The 21,350-nt window shown below is 42.1% G+C and overlaps 1 protein-coding gene across 5 annotated transcripts in view; it reads left to right on the plus strand.

Moving 5' to 3' along the window:
• Positions 1-21,350, plus strand: part of PRR5 (proline rich 5) — a 106,153-nt gene that overhangs the window by 47,169 nt on the left and 37,634 nt on the right. For 3 of the 5 annotated variants that reach the window (XM_062006940.1, XM_062006925.1, XM_062006935.1), the window contains 2 exons: positions 4,671-4,784; positions 15,114-15,194. In XM_062006940.1, coding sequence (XP_061862924.1) covers positions 4,681-4,784; positions 15,114-15,194 — 185 coding nt within the window. In that variant the 5' untranslated portion in view covers positions 4,671-4,680. Of the gene's footprint in view, positions 1-4,175; positions 4,785-15,113; positions 15,195-21,350 lie in introns of those variants that run through there. The other 2 variants (XM_062006917.1, XM_062006948.1) reach the window with 2 other exon arrangements.

The raw sequence follows: 21,350 nt of genomic DNA on the forward strand, positions 1-21,350 counted from the left end.
TTTAAGAACTGTGGTTTTTCAGAAGACTAATTCCTGAGCTTTGGCATGTGTTGAGGCATGCCTTAAGTTTTGTGGTGTGGTCTATGAAAAACTAAAGTGCATTTGTCTAGGGAGGATTTTAACTCCTTTCTGCCACAGATACACTTCACCTCTTTGTTCTTCATTTGCAGAGTGTATACCATAAAGCATTTCCATAGGGATTTCTGCTCTTTTTTCCAAAAGAGGAGGGGAGATAAAGTGAGGTAGAGGGCTTTTTTTTTTTTCCTCCCCCAATTAAAATTTATATTTATTGAGTTGTTTTTTACATGGCAAAGCTCTGGTGAATAAAGCTGAGACAGCAAATTCTCTTGCTGATTATATCCTTCCACTGGCACCAATATTGCTGCAGTGTTAACCTGTCATTGCAGTAGCAGAATGGTGTAGCTGAAGACACATTGACCTGTAGCAGTCACAGCATTGGCAGTTTTATTATGAATTTCGTGTCTTGTGAATTTCTTAATGTTACTGTTCGTCAACATGACTTTTTGCTTCCTTCCAGCTCTCATCACAGTCAAAAAGAAACTTGTAAGAAGACCATATGATTGTACTGTAAAAATTAATGTTATGAAAATAAAATGTAGGGTATTCTCCTCCCCCCTCCCTTTTTTTTTTTTAGCAAATCTCATTATTTTGAAATCCAGGTGTAGGCTTGAGGAAGTCTGCCTGAATTTTTTAAAACATTTTCTAGGGACAGCAATGCAATCTTCAAACCACAGCTCCCAGCAAGAGCGTTGTAGGCATTACCGACATACCAGGAGATAGCTACAGTTAACCGTGGCGATTGTTTTAAAAGCTATGTTTGCTATGAGGTCCTGGATCTGTACGCTGACGTAGTCCTGTAATAATAGCGTAAAATCTCTTGGGCTGTCAGCCTACATTCATGTACCTGTACATTGTTTCAGGCCTCAAGCTAGCTAGCAAGTCCAGGTGAGCAGAATTCCCCTACTTCTCTGGCACTGTGGCAGCTCCGGGACTTGCCGCGCAGTCACCCGCAGGATGTGGGCCCCACAGATGAAAGCACGTTTTCTAGTAGAGGCAAGCCTGTTTTTGTGAGGGGAGATGTTGGAGGGGAAGGGAGGGAGCAGGAGCTAGGGCTGGATGTGTCTTCTACACCGGGTTGTTTGTGTGGCTTTGATTAAATCACTTAACCTTTGAGCTGCAGGTTTCTCGTGAGTGAAATAGTGGCATTAGCACCGTGTACGGCATGCTGGGATTAAATGAATTAATGTAACAGTACTTTACAGTCTCAGCTCTGTAAATGTGCTGAGTGCAGTTGTTCTATTTAAGAAGCTTGTAGTGCTCGTTACGGAGCCTACGGGAGGGCCCCCGCCAATCCCCCATCCTTCCCTCCCTCCCAATTAGTCCGGTCAGTGCTCTTATCCCTCTCCATGACCAATAGCGAGCAATCTCTGCCGCTTAGCCTCTCGATCTTGAAGCAGTGCTGTATTGCGACAACTCTCTTCACAAGTGGCTACAGAGGAGTAGCCGCACTGCAAGCCCTGAGAAGCTCCTGAGTGAGAGCAGCTCTGTCTTCTGCATTGTCCTCTGGCCATCTGGGCCAAAGGAGTGCCCAGCTACCAGGTCCCTGCAGCATCTCCTTGGTAGCATGCTGGAATGGGACGTAGAGGTTCTGGCATCTCTTGATATCTCTGCCACCTGCTCAAGGGGTGGCCTGGGCAAGTCACATCACCTTTCTCCACTCTTAACACTGAAGTGTGGATTGTATCCTTTACCTTCATACCCAAGAGCTGCTCAGGCTGAATTAATGACTGCCGTGAAGTCAAGGATGTCCGTGGACACACAGCATGATGTAAATGCGAAGTATTGCTCTGTAATTATGGGTGGAGGTAACCCTTGTTGAAAATTATTTGTTTTATCGTAAATCAGCATTTGATCAAGTGGAATCTTGGGAATGTTCTGTGTAGAGAAAGCTTGTCCTCTCTTACCTCAATCTGAAATTTTTCAGGAAACTGGAATGCTACCTCTCCCATGTGTTTTGTGCATGCATTAACTCTGAATCTAGTACTGGTTGCTGAGATGAATAGGGTGGCATAAAAACAGGCTGACTTCTATAGGTGTAATATTTCAGCATATACACAGAAAGAGGTACTTTTGTTGGGTTGTGGGGTTTTTTTTACGTCTCTCGATATTCGGTGTTTTATGAGGAAGCAAAGCACTGCCTTTTACAGCATTGTCTGGCATATCCAAGGTTGACACAGCAGCCCTTTGGGATTCAGTCAATTAGCTAGATGAGGATTTTAGGGAAAAAAGCAGATAAAATGTTATTAGGTAGCTGCTGACATATTAGCATCGTCAGGATGCAGTTTATAAAGTCTCCATTGCTGCTGAGGGATCAAAGAGTTAAAAATGCCAAGGGTTTAATCCAGTATTAATAACATTTTGCAAGGCCTAACAAATTCACAGCAAGTGAGAAGCAGAAAAAGCACAGAGTTAGGTGAAAAATGAAATTAGATGGAATTACATCGCCACGGGTTTATCTAACTGGTTGTTTCACTTAACAGGTTAGACACATGTTTATTTGAGCCCTCAGAAGAAGCTCAGACAAAGTTGTGCTCCCCTGCTTTCCTGGGCTGTATTATCCACAGAAATGGAGTGCCCTTCATCCGATTTGAACAAAGCGGTGTTCTGCTGTATCTATTTTTGGTCACTGATTTGTATGCTGTAGAAGCCATCTCATTCCTTAGAATACAGCCATATATTGTTGTGTTTGTTTTCTTTTTGCTGCTGTGTGCATAGTGGATTGTTGCTTGTTTGTCTCCAGAAGAAACCGGGTATAGCGATGTCTTTGTACATAGCTTAGATGTAGATCTGCGGGTCCCTTCCAAAGTGAAATGTTACGTGCCTTCTACTGTGGTGCCCACTTGTATACGTGAGGGTTTTGGTGTGGCAAAGGCAAAGAATGTAACGATTATCCAAGCAGCTGGATAAAACTGCTTCTGCTAAAAGTAGAATAAGGTAAAAATGGATTTATTTCCCTAGTGATTCCCACAGAGATAATGCTAAATATAAATTTTGGAGGTAAGTATTTATGTGCAATAAGCTTAGCTGAGTTTGGGTGAGTTGTAAGAGGAATCAGTTTTTACTAAAGTATGTCAGTTAATGATGTACATAGGGCAGATCTTGCCAGAAGTTCAGTTCTCCTGTAATATAAGCTTTGACATATTATTTGGATACAACCAAATCCAATTATAGCCCAAATCTAGACAGTAGGTTATCACAGATGAAAAGACTAAGTGGAAAGTGGGGGGGGGGGAGGGGAAGATAAATTCTTCTATATTGCAGCCCTTTTCCAGTGAGTGGAAGGTTACTCTGCAAAGAGCCCTTGTGGCTTTTACCAGACCATCTGCAGAGCAATGTCGTAGCAACAGAAGAGGAGCAGTTCTTACTCTCAATCTGTTGCAAACAATTTATTTTCTGAGAAAGCTAATTGCTGTTTTGTTACATTACTTCCCAGTAGATGAGCCAGGCACTCCTGAATTTAAAACAGAATGGCAAGTGAGTGACAGCAAGCTAAGCATGGGCTGGAGTCTTGTAGCAGCACATCCTTCAGCTCCAATGCTGCATTCAGAGAGAGAAAGGAAGATTTTCACTTTGAAGATAAGACACCTGGGGCTTTTGTAGAAACTAAGTATGCCCGAGTTGTGCAGCTGCTATCTCTATCTAAAAGAAAAAAGCAGAGAAATGCAAAGCATCTGGCTCATCTATGCACCACCAAAAATGCCTCAAAATGCTAAAACCTAAGCCAGCACTTTTCGTTCTGCAGTTGCGTTGCTTGCTAATACTTTCCATCTTGTGGCTTCTGTGGCACTTTCAGAGCCGAGGCAGCCTCCCAGTCGAGCCGTGAGGCTGCGCCGCGTGCGAACAGGAGTGAGGGAGTGCGGGAGCGTCCCTATGTGTATGTGTGTGTGCCTGTGTGTATGTGTGCGTGTATGAGTGAGGAAGCGAGAGCGCGTGTGTGTGGTGTCGTAACGTGGCAGGGCACAGGCAGTTATGAAACTTTCCAATAAAGTGTCAGTGCGTCAGTATTGGTTGCTTGGGTGTTTTGGGTTTTTTTTTTTCCTGTCCCTTGCCCTCCAGTTTCATTTCCATTTCTCAGTGCAGAGAGAGAGAGGGAAAGGTTGAGAAATGCTAGCAGACCCCCCCAAGCCACTGGAGGAGCCGAGCAGTTCCCACGACAGGTGGAGCACGCTGCTGCGGCGCTGAGCAAGATTCCCGAGTTGTGCTGCCCGGGGACGGGGGAGGGGAAGCCCTCACACTCAGGGGCAGCTGTGGTTGCAAGGGGCCCCTTCAAAGTGCTGCAGCAGCAGCCAGAAGTTCGACTTTTATTTTTCAAAAGGACTGGAGAAATTATTAACCACAGTTGATGACGTCAGAGTTGATCTGATTAAAGGTTTGTTTTCGTGCTGGCAGAGGTGTGCTCCGTAGAGACTGGTTCTCTCTTCTTTTTTTTTTAAGTTTCTTTTTTGAACAGCAAACGGAGGGAACTGCTCGCATTGCTGCTGCTGCTGCCGCTGCTGCTGCTCCAGCTGCGTGTGTGTGTGTGTAAACAGGATGGTGTATCTGTAGCTGCCACGCGCAAACACACATTTGACCATGAGGACTCTTCGCAGGTTGAAGTTCATGAGTTCGCCCAGCCTCAGTGATCTGGGCAAGAGAGAGCAGGCAGCCTTGGATGAGCGGGGGACCCAGCAGCGACGGGCCTGCTCCAACGCTACCTGGAACAGGTAAGGTCTCGCATGATGTGCCGCCTCCCCTGCAGCCTCCCCGCGCTCCCGCGGCCATGGTTAACATGCAGGGAGCCACTCCGTTGCCTCACAGGCTTGGCTACCTTGCTCCCACCTCAGCAAGGTTACAACACGTCGGGGCTGCTGCGTTAGCGGGTTACACGTACCGGAGTTTGCGTGCAAGAAGAGACGGGAGGGGCTTTTATCCCATTGCTGGTAACCTTTCTCTGAAGGCTGATAGCGAAAAGCTTTTCCTGCAGATGGCTCAGCCTGCTCTTCTTTGTGATGGACAAGAACTTGTTACACAGGGTGCCTCTACAAATACATCTTTGTATCTATCTAGATATTTTCCTTCAAGGTTGATTTGGTTTATTTTGTTTTTAAATATATATATATATGCAACTATTAAAATACAGTCTGTTTATCTGCATAACTATATGTATTTTGGGTCAATACAGATATGGCAAAGTCTACTCAGTTTACGCACATTAATACAAATATCTCTGTGCATGTGTGTCTGTGTGGACGCAAGCACATGCACTTTGGACAGGGAAAACTACACCCTGATTTTTTTCTTATTGTGTTTATGCATTTCAATTTTATTACCGTTTGACAAAAAAAAACCCAAAACATGCAATAATTTTTTTAAGAATGTGTCGCTTAGCACAGATATTCAGAAAGTATATTAATAATAATTTTGGTGACACTCTCAAAGATTGATTTAAATCTCAAAATAGTTAGGAATTCTATTCTTATGTCCTTTTTGAAAATGGAATGTCATCTCGCAGGTCACACCTTGGAAAGCATCATTTGTAATGTTTTATAGTTGTATGGCGGTACAGCTGTAGGACGAAAAATGACAGTGAACTATAGACACATTTATTGAAAATATTTGAGTTCTGAGCAAAAAAAAATAAAGTATCACATCTTCTGTACCTCTCACCACTCAATCTGCGGTTTTATGCCTTCATTATGAATTAGTCGTTTAATTCAAGCACTGAAACTGTATCAGTCACAAAGGAGACTTTCTACTCAAACATTGTGCTATTTATATAACTTGTGGTAACCTCCAAGGTCTGGATGATGGTGGTAATTAAAGGCTAGATTGAGCCACCTTGGCTTATGCCAGTTGGGGTTTTGTTTGGCCGGTAGCCCCACAGGAAGCAGCAGGGCATAAGATACTCCTTGGTGTGAATCAAGGTGACAGAACAAAGTCCCCCAGAGCCTTTTTATGATGTTGTGTTGACAGCTTTTGTTGGCAGGGATTAGTGTTTCCAGGCCCTGCTTGCAAGGAGGGAGCCGTGGAGGTGGATGTGAATGGAGAGCAGGTCAGGCACCAGGCTTGCTGGGAGGGAGAGAGCTCTAGGCTTTGGGGCTGCTCATATCCAAACCAGAGGGTTTTCCTTAGTGAGCTGACACAAGAGTTTGTTGGGTTTAATTCGGATGGGACAGGTATAGCTCTGGCTAGAAGTGATTACCTATCAGTGAGCTAGACTTCTGTGTATTTTATCCAAGCTATTAGAAAACCATCCCATTGCCTGCTCAAGGAATTGGATGTCCTTGAGTCATCCTGTCACTGCTTTGCATGTGTCGGGCCTGACTGTGCTTTCCTACCGTGGTTTGCATTTTCCCTGTGCAGGGATCTCTGGATTATCCCTGCTGTTTAGTGGCACATGCCACTGAACTGCCTAGAGAGCACTGACAGGGCTGCTGTTGTCATGCAGTAGCAGGCTGGTGCTGCCTGCAGAGGCAAGTCAAGTGGGCATTGTGAGCCGGTGCCAACAGCTACCTAAAGCTATGGAGGTACTAGCCATGTGTACTGCATAGGCAACAGGAAGGCCCTTTATTTCTTGCTTAATAGTGTGAGACTTTCTCATGAGTGGAAAAGAGAGTGAGGATAATTCTTTGTTCAGGTGCAAAAAGGACTTGTATCCTCTCTGGAGCTTATCCGCAGGAAAGCCAGGGCTTAAATGACGTTAGATTAGTTGTACGAAGAAGTTATCCACTGTAGCTTCTGCCTATCACCAGCGCGTGCCAGTCTTGGCATGAGTAATAGGGTCTGGTCTTGAGGGAGTTAGCATTCAGCTCTCCTGCAGAGACTTTATCGCTGATTTGGCAAACTAGATGTCTGATCTTTCACTTGTTGGAAGCGTTGGGTGGATTTTGAAAGTTTTGGACTGTGGAAGGTTTTTTCATTTTTCCCCTGCACAATTAAAACACCCCAACAGAGGACTAGCGTACCATACTTTGGTGCATGGGAATATTTGTTCTTCCAAACAAAAAGATTGCCTGTGCCGTTCTGTTCTGTGCAATATGAGCATTAAGAGCTTGCTAATCGAGGAAGCTGAGATGCACTAGCAGAGCTCTTCCTTCTCACCAAGCCTGCCTGTTCTATATTTAAATGTCTGCTGGTTTCTTGCCTAATGCTAGCAGCTGTGCCTGGGTGTGGCATGCGTGTATCTGCTTTTAAAAGAGGCTTTGAACCAAGTTTGTCAAAACTACTGCGGGGAGAGGTAAAGCACAACGCCATGCCAGGCCCTGCCCCATGCAGGACTGCTGATCTCAGGCTGAAAGTCAGCTTTGCAAGGTGGAGCAATGATGCTACCTTGGCCCTGCCAGAGACCACACTGAAGTGCTGCTAAGCCTGAGTTTTGCTGGTGGGGTCTTCTGCAAGGTGACAGCTGGACCACTGCAGGCATTTTCTGAGGAGGATGAGCTGCTCCTCTTCTGCAGTTGACATGTGTGATGCTGCAGTCTGGCTGCCCAACGATGTCCCCGCTGCCACCTCCGCTCTGTTCAGACCAATCTCAGCCCTCAGACTGTTTACACCAGAGGATGCCTGCAGCTTTCTGACACTGAGGGACAGCAAACTGCAGGAACCCAATTGCAGTGTTCAGTGCACAGGCAGCACGTAGCATTCAAGTGTTAGCTAAGAAGGTCTTTTCCTTCCTGATAACTTTCCTTCATCTCCAAACTAAAATGCTGTAAAACTTCTCGACACTGTTAGATCAAAGGGAAATCAATGCTGAGCTGCTGTCTGCTACTATGCAAATTAGACTTTGTGTCACGGCTTTTTCTGAGCTTACTTTCCCATGAACCCCAAAAGATCTGTACAACAACACACCAGCGTACACGTTAACTAGCAACCAGCAGCAACATAGTGGAACAATACAGTTTCATTACAGCTCACAGAATTTGCATTGGATTAAAATAGCTTCGATTTTTTCACTAGCATTGTCTTCAATTCCTTTTTTCCTCCCCCCCTCCCTCCCCGTTTTCTGCTTCAGGCAAAAAAGTGAAGGCTGAATGCTGACTAAACCTATTGGACTGAGACACTCAAGGTTTTTAATCTTGAGCTTGGAAGCCAGAGTGGGGGTGGAGAGGGGCCTCTGAAGGCAAATAAAATCCAATACAAGGTTTTCATTCTGACTGAGCTAGCACAGAGTGCCTACCAGGAGCTGATACTGAGATGTGCTGTGGAAAAGCCTCTAGTCAAAGACATTTAGATCCTACCTTTAGTGTAAGAAAACGGGGAAAATTCACAGAAATGTAAAGGAGTAGGAGGTAAGAAAGAAAAGGCAAAAAAGACACAGATGAGATGCTTGTGACGTTAACAAGATCAGCAGTAAACTCAAAGAGACATAAAGAGTAAGAGTTTTATGGTTTGGGCTAAATTTTACAGGGTTGTAATAAATACGATAACTTGCTGTAAAGTAATTTTTACAGTCATGGGAACCATATTTCATCTCCTAATTAAGAATGATTTTTTTTTCCAGATCATAGAGAGACTTTTCTAGTGGAGAAAACATTTCAGACCAGCCAGCATATTTATCTATGATTTCTACTTGGAAATTGTCTTTCTTCTAATATTTAGTACTTATTTAGAAATATTTTGAAATATTTCTGTCTCTCTGAGGATCACTTTCTTTTTCATTGATCTTTGTTTGGAGCACTCTTTGGAGCATTTGACTATGTGGGTGCACTGGGGGCAGGTAGAGCCAAACTGTGGGGTGGGGAGGAGGGATGAGGGGATAAAGAGGACTTTGAAGCTGGTCAAGCCACCGCTGTAGCATGGAGAACATGCCAGCCTTGACTACAGTAATAGAGAGTGTTGATGGTGGAGAACTGCTGCTCCCTATTGCTCTCCAGACATATTTATACTTGCTTGGATTCAGGGGTAGTTGGAAGCCAAAATCTCAGTCCTACACTCTGTAGAGATATTAACCTCTTAGTAACACCTGAAGGAAGTCCCTTCACCTGTCTCAACTTCTTCATATGTAAGTGTAGTGTTTATAGTTGAAGTTAGTGAACTAATACCTCTCAAACTCTTTGAAGACAGTGTTTTGCAGACCAGCTTATTTTCACTTGAATGATCTGGTGAGTAATTGCAGCCTATCCCTCATGGCAGATTGTTTTACCTTGGGCAGAAATTTCAAAAACATGAGCTAGCAGTTGCAAGCTTATTTTGAAAGGGTCAAGGCCTCGTGGAGAACCTGTGGAGTTACTGCTGGACTGAAGCTGTGCTGAAAATGGACTCTTCCCAAATGGATTAAGCTAATTCAGAAAAATGAGGTTTTATTCTAGAGTAAGGGTGTCTTCAAGGAGGTTTTGATGCAAGTATGGCAGGTTAATTAGTGTTAATTAGCTATACCCATAAGTGTCCAGAGGAAATGAGCCCTAAGACATTTAGTCTCTTTTGAAAATGAAAAAGTTGACTTTAACTACCCAGTACTTGCAGTGTGTGATTACTCACACAACATTGTTTTTGTTCATGGACTTCACCTGTAGCTCTGGAAAAAAATGCCATATTTTCACCCCTGCTGTTTGCATATGAAGGTAGTGGCCACTTTAGAGAACCAAAATGACTTGTGTGCTGTGCACAAATGAAAACATGGGCCACTCCACCTGCTTTGCCAGCAGATGCCAAGCTGGGAGGGCCACAGCCACGGTCAAAGCAAACAGGTTAGGATTTCGACAGAGACTTGCAAGCCCAACTTAGCAGTTGTTCACGTCTGTGGACAAACTAACTCTGACCCAGCACAAAGCAGTGTTTTAATCACAGTAGTTTTTCCTTCTTAGCTTCTTAAAAACGTGAGTGGAAGAACAGAGGTGAGTGGTGTTTGAGTGTTGGACAGATTCAGCCTCCCACCCACTGAAGGCAGTGGTGTCTGAGTGGAAAACAAGCAGCTCAAGGGAAATCTCTGTTTTGGTGGTATTGAGCTTCGTAAGCAGTGGCTTTCTGTTATGCAAAAATCAGAATAATAAACCCCACCCTCCCTGTCTTGGCACTCAGGCTTTAAGGCTGGTTGGGAGTGCCATCAGTGAGCATCCAACTTTTGTGCTATGGGGATTTACGCCTTCATACTAAAGCAAAAGTGGAGAAGTTCTGACCTGTGTGTGCCGAAGTTGCCGTTCTCCACATTTCAGGCAGCTGAATAGTAGAGCTGCTGCTTGCTCTGGAGTGTTAGACAAATCTTAGTTTCTTAGGCCACTGAGTTGATTTTGTTGCTGTGAGTGCCTTCTTGGTTTTAAGTAGTTTCATTGTGGCAGTCTGTGGCCACTGTGGGATATATAGGTACAATAAATTACTTGAACTATCTGACATTTTGTCTTCATTCTAAAGGCAATCTCCTCCGAAAAAACCCTTTTTCTGCAGTTTTTCTGCCATGGTTCTCTCTTCCCTGCCTACTCAATGACCTGTAGGAAGCCTCATGCTTCCCAGGCTTCTTTCAGCCCCACTGCTGGTCTCTGTAAATGTTTTCTAGCTGTAGTCTTCAGACCAAGAATGACCTATGGCATATATTTTTATGGAACAGTACCTGCGCAATGTAGCTTAGTGCTTGGATTCAGGTTAAATAATACTGCTGCAGCAATTTACCCCAATTCATACCAGTTGAGTAGCTAGCTAATAAATTGGTAATTGTGCTTTCAAGAAATGCCATAATCCCATAACTCATGGATTTGCCTTTTCTTGCAGCATAAGGATGGCTGGAGCTCATTTCAAAGGCACATTGCTCAGGTGCATAGAGCTTCCAGGTGTCCCTTGTTCCCATAGAAGATACTCCTAGTTAGGAATTGCTCAGATATCACATTGAGCTCTTCTTCACAAGAAGAAAAAGAGAAAGTGCGGTGCTGAAGAAGTAGGAGGTTACATCTGTGCTTCTGTGGAAAATATGTTGATACGATACAGCAAACCAGAAGCATTTATAACTCTGGACATATAGTCTAAGGTCTGGTTTTGATTGGAGATTGAAACCTGATTCAGTGCTGAGCATAGGCAATTCAGGAACTGATATTTTTCTGGGGCTCTTTTGGTCTCCTTTTTGTCTCCTCTGCAGTGCTGTATTCTTACACACGTGTTTACAGCAGCAACAAGGGAGGTGTTCAGAGTGATATCAGTGTGTGAATGCACTCATTATTAATTTTCATATTGTAAAAGAATTACAGAAGGGAGTTTACAAGGCATTTTTGGTTCAAGTTAACTATTAAAATATAACTTTAATTAAATACATTATTGACTTAAGCTTCAGTGGTGGTTGGTCACAGGCACAAGTAAAGGTGATCCACCCACCTCATGCATCTCACATGACTTCTGTGTGTAAGCAGCAGCTCAGATTTTCTTGACACTGAAAGGTCTTGCCATTGTGACTAACCCCTTTTAAACAATCATTCATTATAGAAACTGTAGCATTACTTTGATTTAAGCAAGGGTTGGGTCATTTTTTTTCATTAGCTTAAGGTAAATAAGAATATTTAAGCTAGCTTTTTATTATCCTGACACCAGCTTATGCCACCAGCAGCATCATGGTTATGCTGACTCCTCTTTGTTGCGTCTCGAGCAAGCATGGAGGGCCAGATTACAGTGTCATTCCCACATCCCCTGCAGCCTGGTACTGCATGCTTGCCCCCTGCATGCAAGCACAGCTGTCTGTGATGGGGAAGAAAGGCAAGTCATCAAATATAGTGGGGCAAAACGTTTTCCAGACAAGGCAGTTGTCCCTCACTGCAAGGGAGATCCCAGACAGATCAAAAGAGCACCGCTAGGGTGCTTTATGTAGATGCAGTTCTACTACATAGGTAATAACTTAAACACTTACAACCTGTTCCTCCTTGGTTCTTGGTAAAAAAGCTTGCTCTTTGTTGCTTGAGGGTTAATAATGGACCTGTTATGCTGGAGAGAGAAAAACTCCCCCTCGTTTAGAAAGGAGTGCCAGTGAGAAAGAGAGAGAGCACATTGGTTTTTAGGAGAGATATTTAGTCATCCTTCTGTGGAGAAGGCTGGCAGGGAACATTGCAAAGTTCATTTCCGAATCAGAAGAGCGTGTAAAGACTGCTTGTTTTATTCACTACATTAATCGTACTTCACATATTACTCATAATATTAAAATACCCAAGTTGCTTCACTGTATACCAGAGACATTTAGCTGCCAGTTTTCAAATAATCGTAAATTGAGTGTGTCTGTTTGAGCCAGTCAAAATAAGATGAGTTAGATCACATCTGTGTACATGGATGTAGGGGGGAAAGGGGGACCCCAGTGGTGGCCGAAGTGCTCAACACCTTGGAAACGCTACCAGAGGAGCAAATGAAAGAAAAAGATAATGATTCCTGTTTTTATTTGTTTGTGCAGTTTTCCACAGTGGGTCATATCCTTTACCTGCCACTTTTAATTTCCTTTTTCCACCATTGAATGTGGCTGAGCAGCATTGTTGTGTGCCTGTGTTTTGAATCTTAGTGCATGGCGTCAGGTTTACCTTCCAGCTCAGTCCCTTGCTCCCAGCAAGCACTGAAAGGAGTTGTCTTACCATGGACCTGGGAAGGACCTGGGAAGGTTCCAGGTGTCCGCTTGAGGTCCCCAGGCACACTCCACTGCCACCTGGCATAGTGCCTGCAATGACATTCCCTTGTGATGGGAGCAGACACATGTGCTTGGATCTGGCTGTGGAACTGACACTGGGCCAGATATGACCAAGCTTGTCTGCCAGTAGAAATCAGACTTCCTCCCTCTGGAGACTTTGCCAACAGATATCACCTTTAGCTCTTCTTTACAAGACAGGGCAATCCCAAATCCTGGAACTTCCAGGATAGGCAAATCTTGTCCTGGTTTTACTTTCCAGGGCTCCAAAGCTGGTTGCTGCTCCATTGCACCAGACTCCAGTGCCTTGTGAGCAGGGAGTCACCAGTAAAACCGGATCCCCAGGATGAATGTGCATGCTGTAGCTTCTCATTCTTGGAAGATCTTTTTGGTAGATGTTCTGGACATGAGATTCAATTTGGCAGCTCCTAAATATACCTCCTGAGTGTCCCTGAGTCTGATTGTTGCTGTTCCTTGCTCCTGCTGAGGTCAGACTGGGAGGTGGCATGCAGAATGAGAAACAACCAGGGACACTATGCAGAGTAGAAAGACTTCTGCTTGGTTTTTTTCTAAGATGCCTTAGGACGTCATCTCCCCTTCTCAGATGCAACCTTGAATTGACAAAACGACATCCCCAAATCTGTGTTTTCCCTTTGCGATTAGTAAGATTTTGAGGGAAGAATCAACAGTGACAGTGGTGTAATGCTGTTATTGATAATCACTCATTGCTTTTGTTATGATTTTCATAACTATATCTTAAAATACCCTTTAGTGGTCAGTGTCATCATCTTTAGTCATGGGGTAAATGAGTCAGAAATGAAATAACTTGCAGTCCCTGATAGTGGTGGGAGTGGTCATTTCAGTAAAAGCAGTCATATTGGAAATTGAGTAACAGTAGTACAAGAAGTAGAGAGGGTGAAGACTGCTTTCTAGTGTATTAGTGTCTAGCCCAGGTGAAGTCTAAAAGACCTTAATATTTTAGAGACTTACACTCTATAGTTAAATGTAGTAGAAGTTACCAAATGGTTCAAAGAGTGAGGGAGTGGGGATGAGCTGACAGAGGGACTGCATAATTCTTCTTTCCATTTGAAGTCAAAGCTGTGAGGCTGTAAAGAGTGGCTTAGGGTTAGGAAGGGGGAAGGAGACTTCTGCCTCCTTCTGCTAATGCTGGAACAGGTTTGATCTCACCTTTCACTGGGATTTCTTTACCTTTGTCCTCAGCCTTAAGCTCAGTGATTTAGGCTAATGTATCATCAGGCTAGTTGTGTCAAGTGTATTGCAGGAGCATTTCAGAGCTTCATTTGAAACACATACTCATTTCAGTAACCCTTTAAGGTGCAGTCTTGTTAAATTTATGGGACTGATAAGCATCCCTGCAAAGCACATGGATTACCAGGTACCTGCAGTATCAGATGGATTCTTGCCATTTGTCATCCTAGAATTTTTGGGGCTGGTGGCCATAGCCCCCAGGGACAGACATTGCTGATTATGTGACTTTCTGTTGAGCTGGACAATTCTGTGGTCTCAATCCTGTCTTTGGTTGCATCTAGTTGTAGCAGAAGGTCATAACCTCTAAGCAACATCTGCTTGCAGATCAGTCACAAATGGCATTGAAAATGAAAAGGGAGCATTTTTGTAGGACAGATGGTTGGCCTGTGCCTAGCATATCACTGCCTCTCTCATTGTCTGTCCACCTTAAAACTCTAGACCTGTTGCTCTTTCAGCACAGCTTTGGTTTTCCTTTAGCTGGAGCAAGAGCACAGATCTTTGAGAAATGAGTAAGTGGTAATAGAAAACAGTCTTTGTAACCAATTGCCTGTTTTCTGTTTCATTTCTGAAAATGAATGAGATTGATTAAATTCACTTCAAATTCATAATTACCCTGTTTTTACTTTATATATATACTTTTAAAGGAACTAACCCTTCCTGAGATTTCATTCTAGTAAAGCGGTGCTGTATTTGTGGATTAAACACCAGGTATAGTGTCCAGCCTGAATAAATGCTGATTTGTTGATAAAGAAATCAAGTAACCAAAATGGTTACTTTGGAAAATGTATACCAACCATGCCAGGAATATCATCACTAATCTCATAGTGAAACTGTTAATTGTTTCTGTTGTGAGCCATTAAAGACAGAAACACGCTTAGAAGTACTTAAGAAATACTTGATTATGGATGAATTGGAAGTTGTACTTAAAAGTACTTAAAATATCTAAGCCTAAATTCTCTGAAATTACTGATTTCAAATGTGCCACTGTTGAAGCTTTTGAGTTGGAAGAAATTAAAAAGGACTGATTTTCAAATGTCATTGATTTTTCTAGGCAATAATTCTCTTTAAGGCATCTGGGATCGGGTACCAGAAGTCATCTGTGGCTTTTAAAAAAATCTTGCAGTGTCTAGGCAGAGATGCTTATTGTAAAAGTGATAGTCTTCAAAAATGTGATCGAGTGCTAATGACTCATAATGTCCTCTTTCAGTATCCACAACGGAGTAATAGCGGTGTTCCAGCGTAAGGGACTCCCAGACCATGAACTTTACAACCTCAACGAAGGAGTCAGGTAAGAGACTCAACTCTACACAAGGCATTAGTACCAGTATGCATGATACTCTTTGCTAACACTCACATTTGGAAGCTTCTACAACAGTTTTAAATGTTTGGGTTTTTTTCCCAGTGATATTTCAACCAATACAGTCAGTTTGACCTCAGTGACTAGCTGTTGCTGAAGTGCATCAATGCCTCAATGCATAGTAAGAGCTGGGTCTTCCTTCTGCAGAGGAGATATTTAGCCCCAAGGAAGATTAATTATTTCAGTCTGGCTTGATGTACTGGATTGAAACCAAGGAAGAAAAACCTGCATCTCTCTAGTAATGCAGTCCTACTGCAGCGATGCTGCCCTTTCCATAGGTGGCAGGCCTAGCTGAGGTGCTTCCTTTGTATCTGTGGAGCCTCCAAGCAATCAGTGTGAGATCACAAGGAAACATGTCCTGCCTGGTGGTCCCTTACATCTGGATGCTTCTTCCACATAGGCTGAATGTGTTGTAGATGTTGTAAGACTCTCTTGTCAGCAGAGTGACCTGAGTAGCACAGTTTATGATTCCTGTTTCTTTCCCATACTGTGGTGACATTGTTCACAACAGACTAACTACAGACCACCGAGATGTATAATGGGAACTTTTTTCCCTAAAAAAAAAAACCAAACCATAAAATCCTACCATTCCAGTTAGGCAAGTTATAGTTGCAAAGAAAAGTTTACGAAAAGATAAGCTGATAATCGGGATTTACAGCATGTCACTTTTTACTACTTTTTCTAGCACTTATTATGACTTGCTAAGCCCTCACTGACAGGGGAAAGGTACTAGATTTCCCTTTAGAAATTTTCCCAATACTTTGAAGACTGAACAGTGGAAAGGAAGCTGCACTTAGAAAAGACAGACAGCCAATTACGTTCCCTGGTTGTCTTCAGATAAGGGTCTCGGTGATTCCTTTTCCCTTACTGCTTATTCCCACTTTGTCCAGATGCTGAAGTCTGACAAAATGCACAGACCATCCAGATATTCTGGACTTATCTGTCCCTGTTTGGTTCCTAGTCAGGGATAACTGTCCCATTCTGGTTCCTTTATTTGTGGAAATATCTAGCAACAGGACAAGGGGTAATGGGATGAAGCTGGAACACAAAGTTCCACTTAAATATAAGAAAAAACTAATTTACTATGACAGTGACGGAGCCCTGGCACAGGCTGCCCAAGGAGGGTGTGGAGTCTCCTTCCATGGAGGTCTTCAAGACCCACCTGGACATGTTCCTACGTGACCAGATCTAGGTGGACCTGCTTCTGCAGAGGGGTTGGACTAGATGATCTCTAAAAGTCCCTTCTAACCCTACCATTCTATGATTCTATGATCTTCAGAGAAGTCCAAGCAAATAACATTTGGCCCATGATCTCTCTTTTTTCCCTCTCTTTCAGTCTTTTTGAAATTAAAAGGAACTTATTATCCAGTTATTTCTTACTTCTCTGGGGAGAAAATGACATACAAAGAATAGCTTTTCTAGGAGGACTGTCATTTAGCATGATCCATCAATCATTTTGAGTCAGTTATTGGAATAATGGTTGATCGTTATCACTGTAAGTGCAGTTAGAATTCTTTGGCTTTATCTGAATGACAAAAAAATGGTAGTTCAGGGCTGAGATTTCCTGGACCAATCAATTTGCTGAAGAATGCTCATCTGCTAGTGAGGGACAGAAGAAAAATTGCCTGCTGATGTGACAGAGACAAATAGAGTCTTGTATGAACTGACAAATGGAAGACAGATAGATAGACAGACAGACAGATAGACATTGTTTTGGTGAATTGTGCACAGATTTTGCTTTTATTTATCTGAGTATAAACCCTGCACCATGGTGATGCTTGCTAATATAGTTGTGTTTAGTTTATTGCAACATCCTAAGCAGGAAAACAGGCAAGCTGACTACAAATAGACTGATTTTTTTTTTCCTATTTTATGATGAGCTTTGCTGACACGTGATAGGTCCATTTCTTTTTGTTAGGGTAAGGATAACAGTGCTTTGTTGTTATCTCAGCTGATGGCTCAGTTTTGCTCTGCTTCAGGAAGAAAAATTCCTGGTGACTCATACCTGAGCTGATGGACAAAATATTGTGCAATCTAGACAGCTAGAAAGCTGCTGTTGTAAACAAGTCATCAGCAGTGTAACTCTCCTGGGATGAGCAAGTGTTGGTGAGATGCAGCACAGCTTTTGAGACTGGCTGTTGTCTTGCTGCTTGGAGTTTGCTCCCTCTAGCCTCTGACTTGACGTGAACAGCCTTCTAACTTAGTGCCAAAAGCTGTCCATCTTCTTGGTGACAACTGTTGAGTTTATTTTAGCCAAGCTTTTTTTTTTGTGTGTGTGTGTATGTGTGTGTGTGTCTCTGTGTGTGTGTCTGTGTCTGTCTGTGTGTGTCTGTGTGTCTGTGTGTGTGTGTCTGTCTGTGTCTGTCTGTGTCTGTCTGTGTGTCTGTCTGTGTGTCTGTGTGTCTGTGTGTGTGTGTCTGTGTCTGTGTGTGTGTCTGTGTCTGTGTGTGTGTCTGTCTGTGTCTGTCTGTGTGTCTGTGTCTGTCTGTGTCTGTGTGTCTGTGTCTGTGTCTGTGTGCGCGTCCCTTTGCATCATTCATAGACCCTTTGCATCATTTATCGAAAAATGCTGAGAATACTGTGAGTAGGCAAAGAGGACACAGTAGAAGATCTGCCTCTAGACAAGAGCATGGTAGTGGTGTTTTTAAAACATGTCTGTTCACACATCCAGCCAGAGGCCCTTTCCCGAAGCTACTGTGCTCCTGATGTGTGCTTCATTTTGCTGCCAACCACAGTCAATAACGCCCAACTGTGTGCAACTGAAACCATTTCGCCCCAAATTGAGTTAAAAATCTAGCTAAAAAATTGCTGATTTGATACATGCCAAAAAAATCTGGCTTACTGGTATTGCTATTTAATTAAAAATAACTTTATTTGAGTTAATTTTTTTATTGAATGCAATAATATCTGATTCATAAACATGACCTTAGAAGTTGAACAAATGTATATTTTCCTTAGGATCCTTTCAGTTGTATTTTCACCACAAATACATACGTGAAAAAAAATGAATTAGCTTTTCTCACTGGGCAGAATTTGAATTTGGAAGCTTTCTGGTGAAGGGCTAGTATCAGTAACTTTTTCAACAGTTCCAGGACTGCAAAAGAAGTTATATTATTTCACCACTTTAATTAGAGCAGATTCAGGAGTGGTACTTATAATTGAACCTTGAATATCCAAATTGACTCACAGACCAAATGTAAATATTTGAACAGTTAGGTTACGCCGGCAGTATTTGCACACCATTGTTTTGACTCAGGTATGTCACGTATATTGAACTACTGTATGTCGTATATGTGCATATGCTTAACTTCCTTTTCCGAACACACATCTCTAGGCTTCAAACCCTAATTATGTATGCACTGATTATTTAAGAAAACATCAGTGGGTACAAATCTGTACAGTACCATTTACTTTTCTTCCAGGCTTAGCTCATAAAAGCTGCCATTCATTTGCACCAATGCCTTTTGACTCCATTCTTGCATTCCTCTGGCATTAGAGTGACCTTAAACGTGGAGTTACATAGTGCTCAGAAGCCCTACTACCAGTAAAAGTGGTGTGTGATTTCAGTCTCTGCTAAAGCTAGTGAAGTACAACAAACTCCAGTCACTGGGAATATCACCAGTGTATGACCTATACATTACTTTTTCTAAGCCCTCTCTAGGTGATTTGATCAGGGATTGATGCAAAAGTCAGGTAATAAAAGTCTATATGCATATACTTCTTGTTTAACATTTTTCTGGGTGTATGTGTATGATGTTAGTAATCATATAGGTTTTTTTCCTATTTCATGTGCCATGTCATTTCAAAGTCTTTATTTACACCACTTGTAAATCAAGAAAGAAAAAGAAGGAAAGGGAAACACAGTGGAAGCAGGATATCCTGTATTAAAGTTTCAGGATATTGATTTGATGCAAACAAAGCACATTTTACTGGCATTTCCTCTTTTTCAGCAGGAGTTCAAACCCAGTGAAATAACTTGTTTCCATTTGTTTCATTTAACTTTATTTAACATATACTATACAGTGTTAGACTTTGCATTCTGAGTAATGTTGTAAGAGTTAATTTCAAAATGAACCAAACAAAGCAGCAGCAGGAAGATACAAAAAAATCAGGAGCATATTTTAGCATATTTTATGTGAATTTATATTATCATCTTAATTTAGGAAGTCATTAAACAGGCAATGACAACCTGATACCAGCGATGTCCAAACTTCCTAAGAGTGCAAAAAAAATGGCTTCAAAATCAGATGCTGTTGAAATGAGATCTAGTATCTGATTGGGGATCTCTTTTAGGTTTAATCAGATTTTTAACTGTATTTCACCATGGCATCCACAAGGTTGTTCAGTAATCGGAATTAATGGGTCTGATTGCAAGGATCTGACAGGTGACAACCTAACTGTTTTTGTTAAAAGAAATTAAATGAGGAAAAAAATGCACCAATGTCTTGGATCCAGCTTTGTTGTGGATCTCTTTTCAAAGAGTATGGGTACAGAGAACATAAAACAGCAGTGTTCTGATGTGGCCTGAGGGCCTCACTGTTTCACCAGAAATTAATTAAATAGCATGAAGCATCTGTATTATTGGGAATTTAAAAAGCAAGACACATTAATTGTGCTGTCAGTTCTTCTGCCCTGTAAACAGAGATGCTAATGTAGCCATAGTGCTGCTTGGTGTGATGCAGTCCACTGCATATAATTAACTACAATCTAATTTGTTAGTTCATTCCCAGCTGAAAAAATGTGGTGATATTTTATCAGAGAGATAATTATTGGATAAGTAAAACATAATTTTATATTTCCTACCCTAAATGCTAAGAATTATCAATAGAACTGAAAATATGAAAAGATAAGGTATTTGTAAATCACCTATTCAAAACTGTAAAGAGTCTAAGGCTAGACTTCAAAGAACTTCTATCTTGAGGAGAGGGTAGAAATTAAGCAAAACCTGTCAGTGTAAAGTATCAGTATTTTTTTTAAACAATAGCAGAAGAGATGTCTGCTAATAAATTGTCTCTATCACAGGAGATTTCAGAACTGCAACTTTCCTGTTATTTTAGCCTAAAAATGGTTTATCTATTCATGTTCAAAGTAAGAAAAACCTTGTGTGCAATTGCTTATGATCCAGAAAAAAAAAAAAAAGGCACACTACTTGGACAGTAAATTTCCACTTTGACTGAGCATGCCACGATTTGGCTATAGCATGCTTGTACTCACTGACATACTTTTACGGCTTAAAGTCTTAAGGGGAAGGTGGGTTTTAAAGCTTGTCAAGGTCCTGCCAGTGGGGATGGTTGAGGATGGAGTCATAGGGCATCACAAGAGTTGTTCTCTCCCATATGTTGCAACAGCATGCTAAGGGGGATAGCCATACAATGGCAATTCACAATGAGAGACCTATGGATGAAGCCTGAGATAGCTTAGAAAATGTTTGGCCATTGATAGTTTGTCTGAATTAATCAGGTTTCTAGCTGAAAATAGTTTTGATGTTTAGGAGCATCTGAAAACACTGTTCCTTTTCTTTATTTTCTATTTCATTTATGCCTAGAATGTTTCCTCAGGATGCTATTAGGTCAGCAAGGACATGTGCTTAAGGACAAATAAATAAGGTGGTGTATTTCAGCCTCTAAAAATTGAACTGCTCCTCATTTCTTTGAACATTCAGAAGATCTCAAGAGGCTGTGGCGAAGCATGGGATGTTAAAAACATCAGATCCAACTCCTGCAGACTCTTTCCTGGAGCATAGGGGCATGCTGGATTTTTAAAATCAGACGTATTTTTTTACTAGCTAAATAATTTAATTAATTAGTTAATTGTTAGTTAAAGACATAACCCAAAGGGATAGATGACAACATGCTACTGAATGTGTAATTTAGATAACTGGCCTAATTGAAGTGACTGTTTAGATTTTCAGTTGAATTTGACCTCCTTTCTTCATGGGACGTGAGATGGTCACGCGGGGTCATGGTTTTGCCCAGCGAGCAATGAAGCACCACAACAGTCTCTTGCTTGGTGCCCCCCATCCACCCCACTCTCATTAGTATGGCAGAGGCCCCAGTGAGATGAGAGATAAAAAAAATATAACCAAGG

Source organism: Colius striatus, chromosome 1 (assembly GCF_028858725.1).
Source record: "Colius striatus isolate bColStr4 chromosome 1, bColStr4.1.hap1, whole genome shotgun sequence".
Classification (NCBI taxonomy): domain Eukaryota; kingdom Metazoa; phylum Chordata; class Aves; order Coliiformes; family Coliidae; genus Colius; species Colius striatus.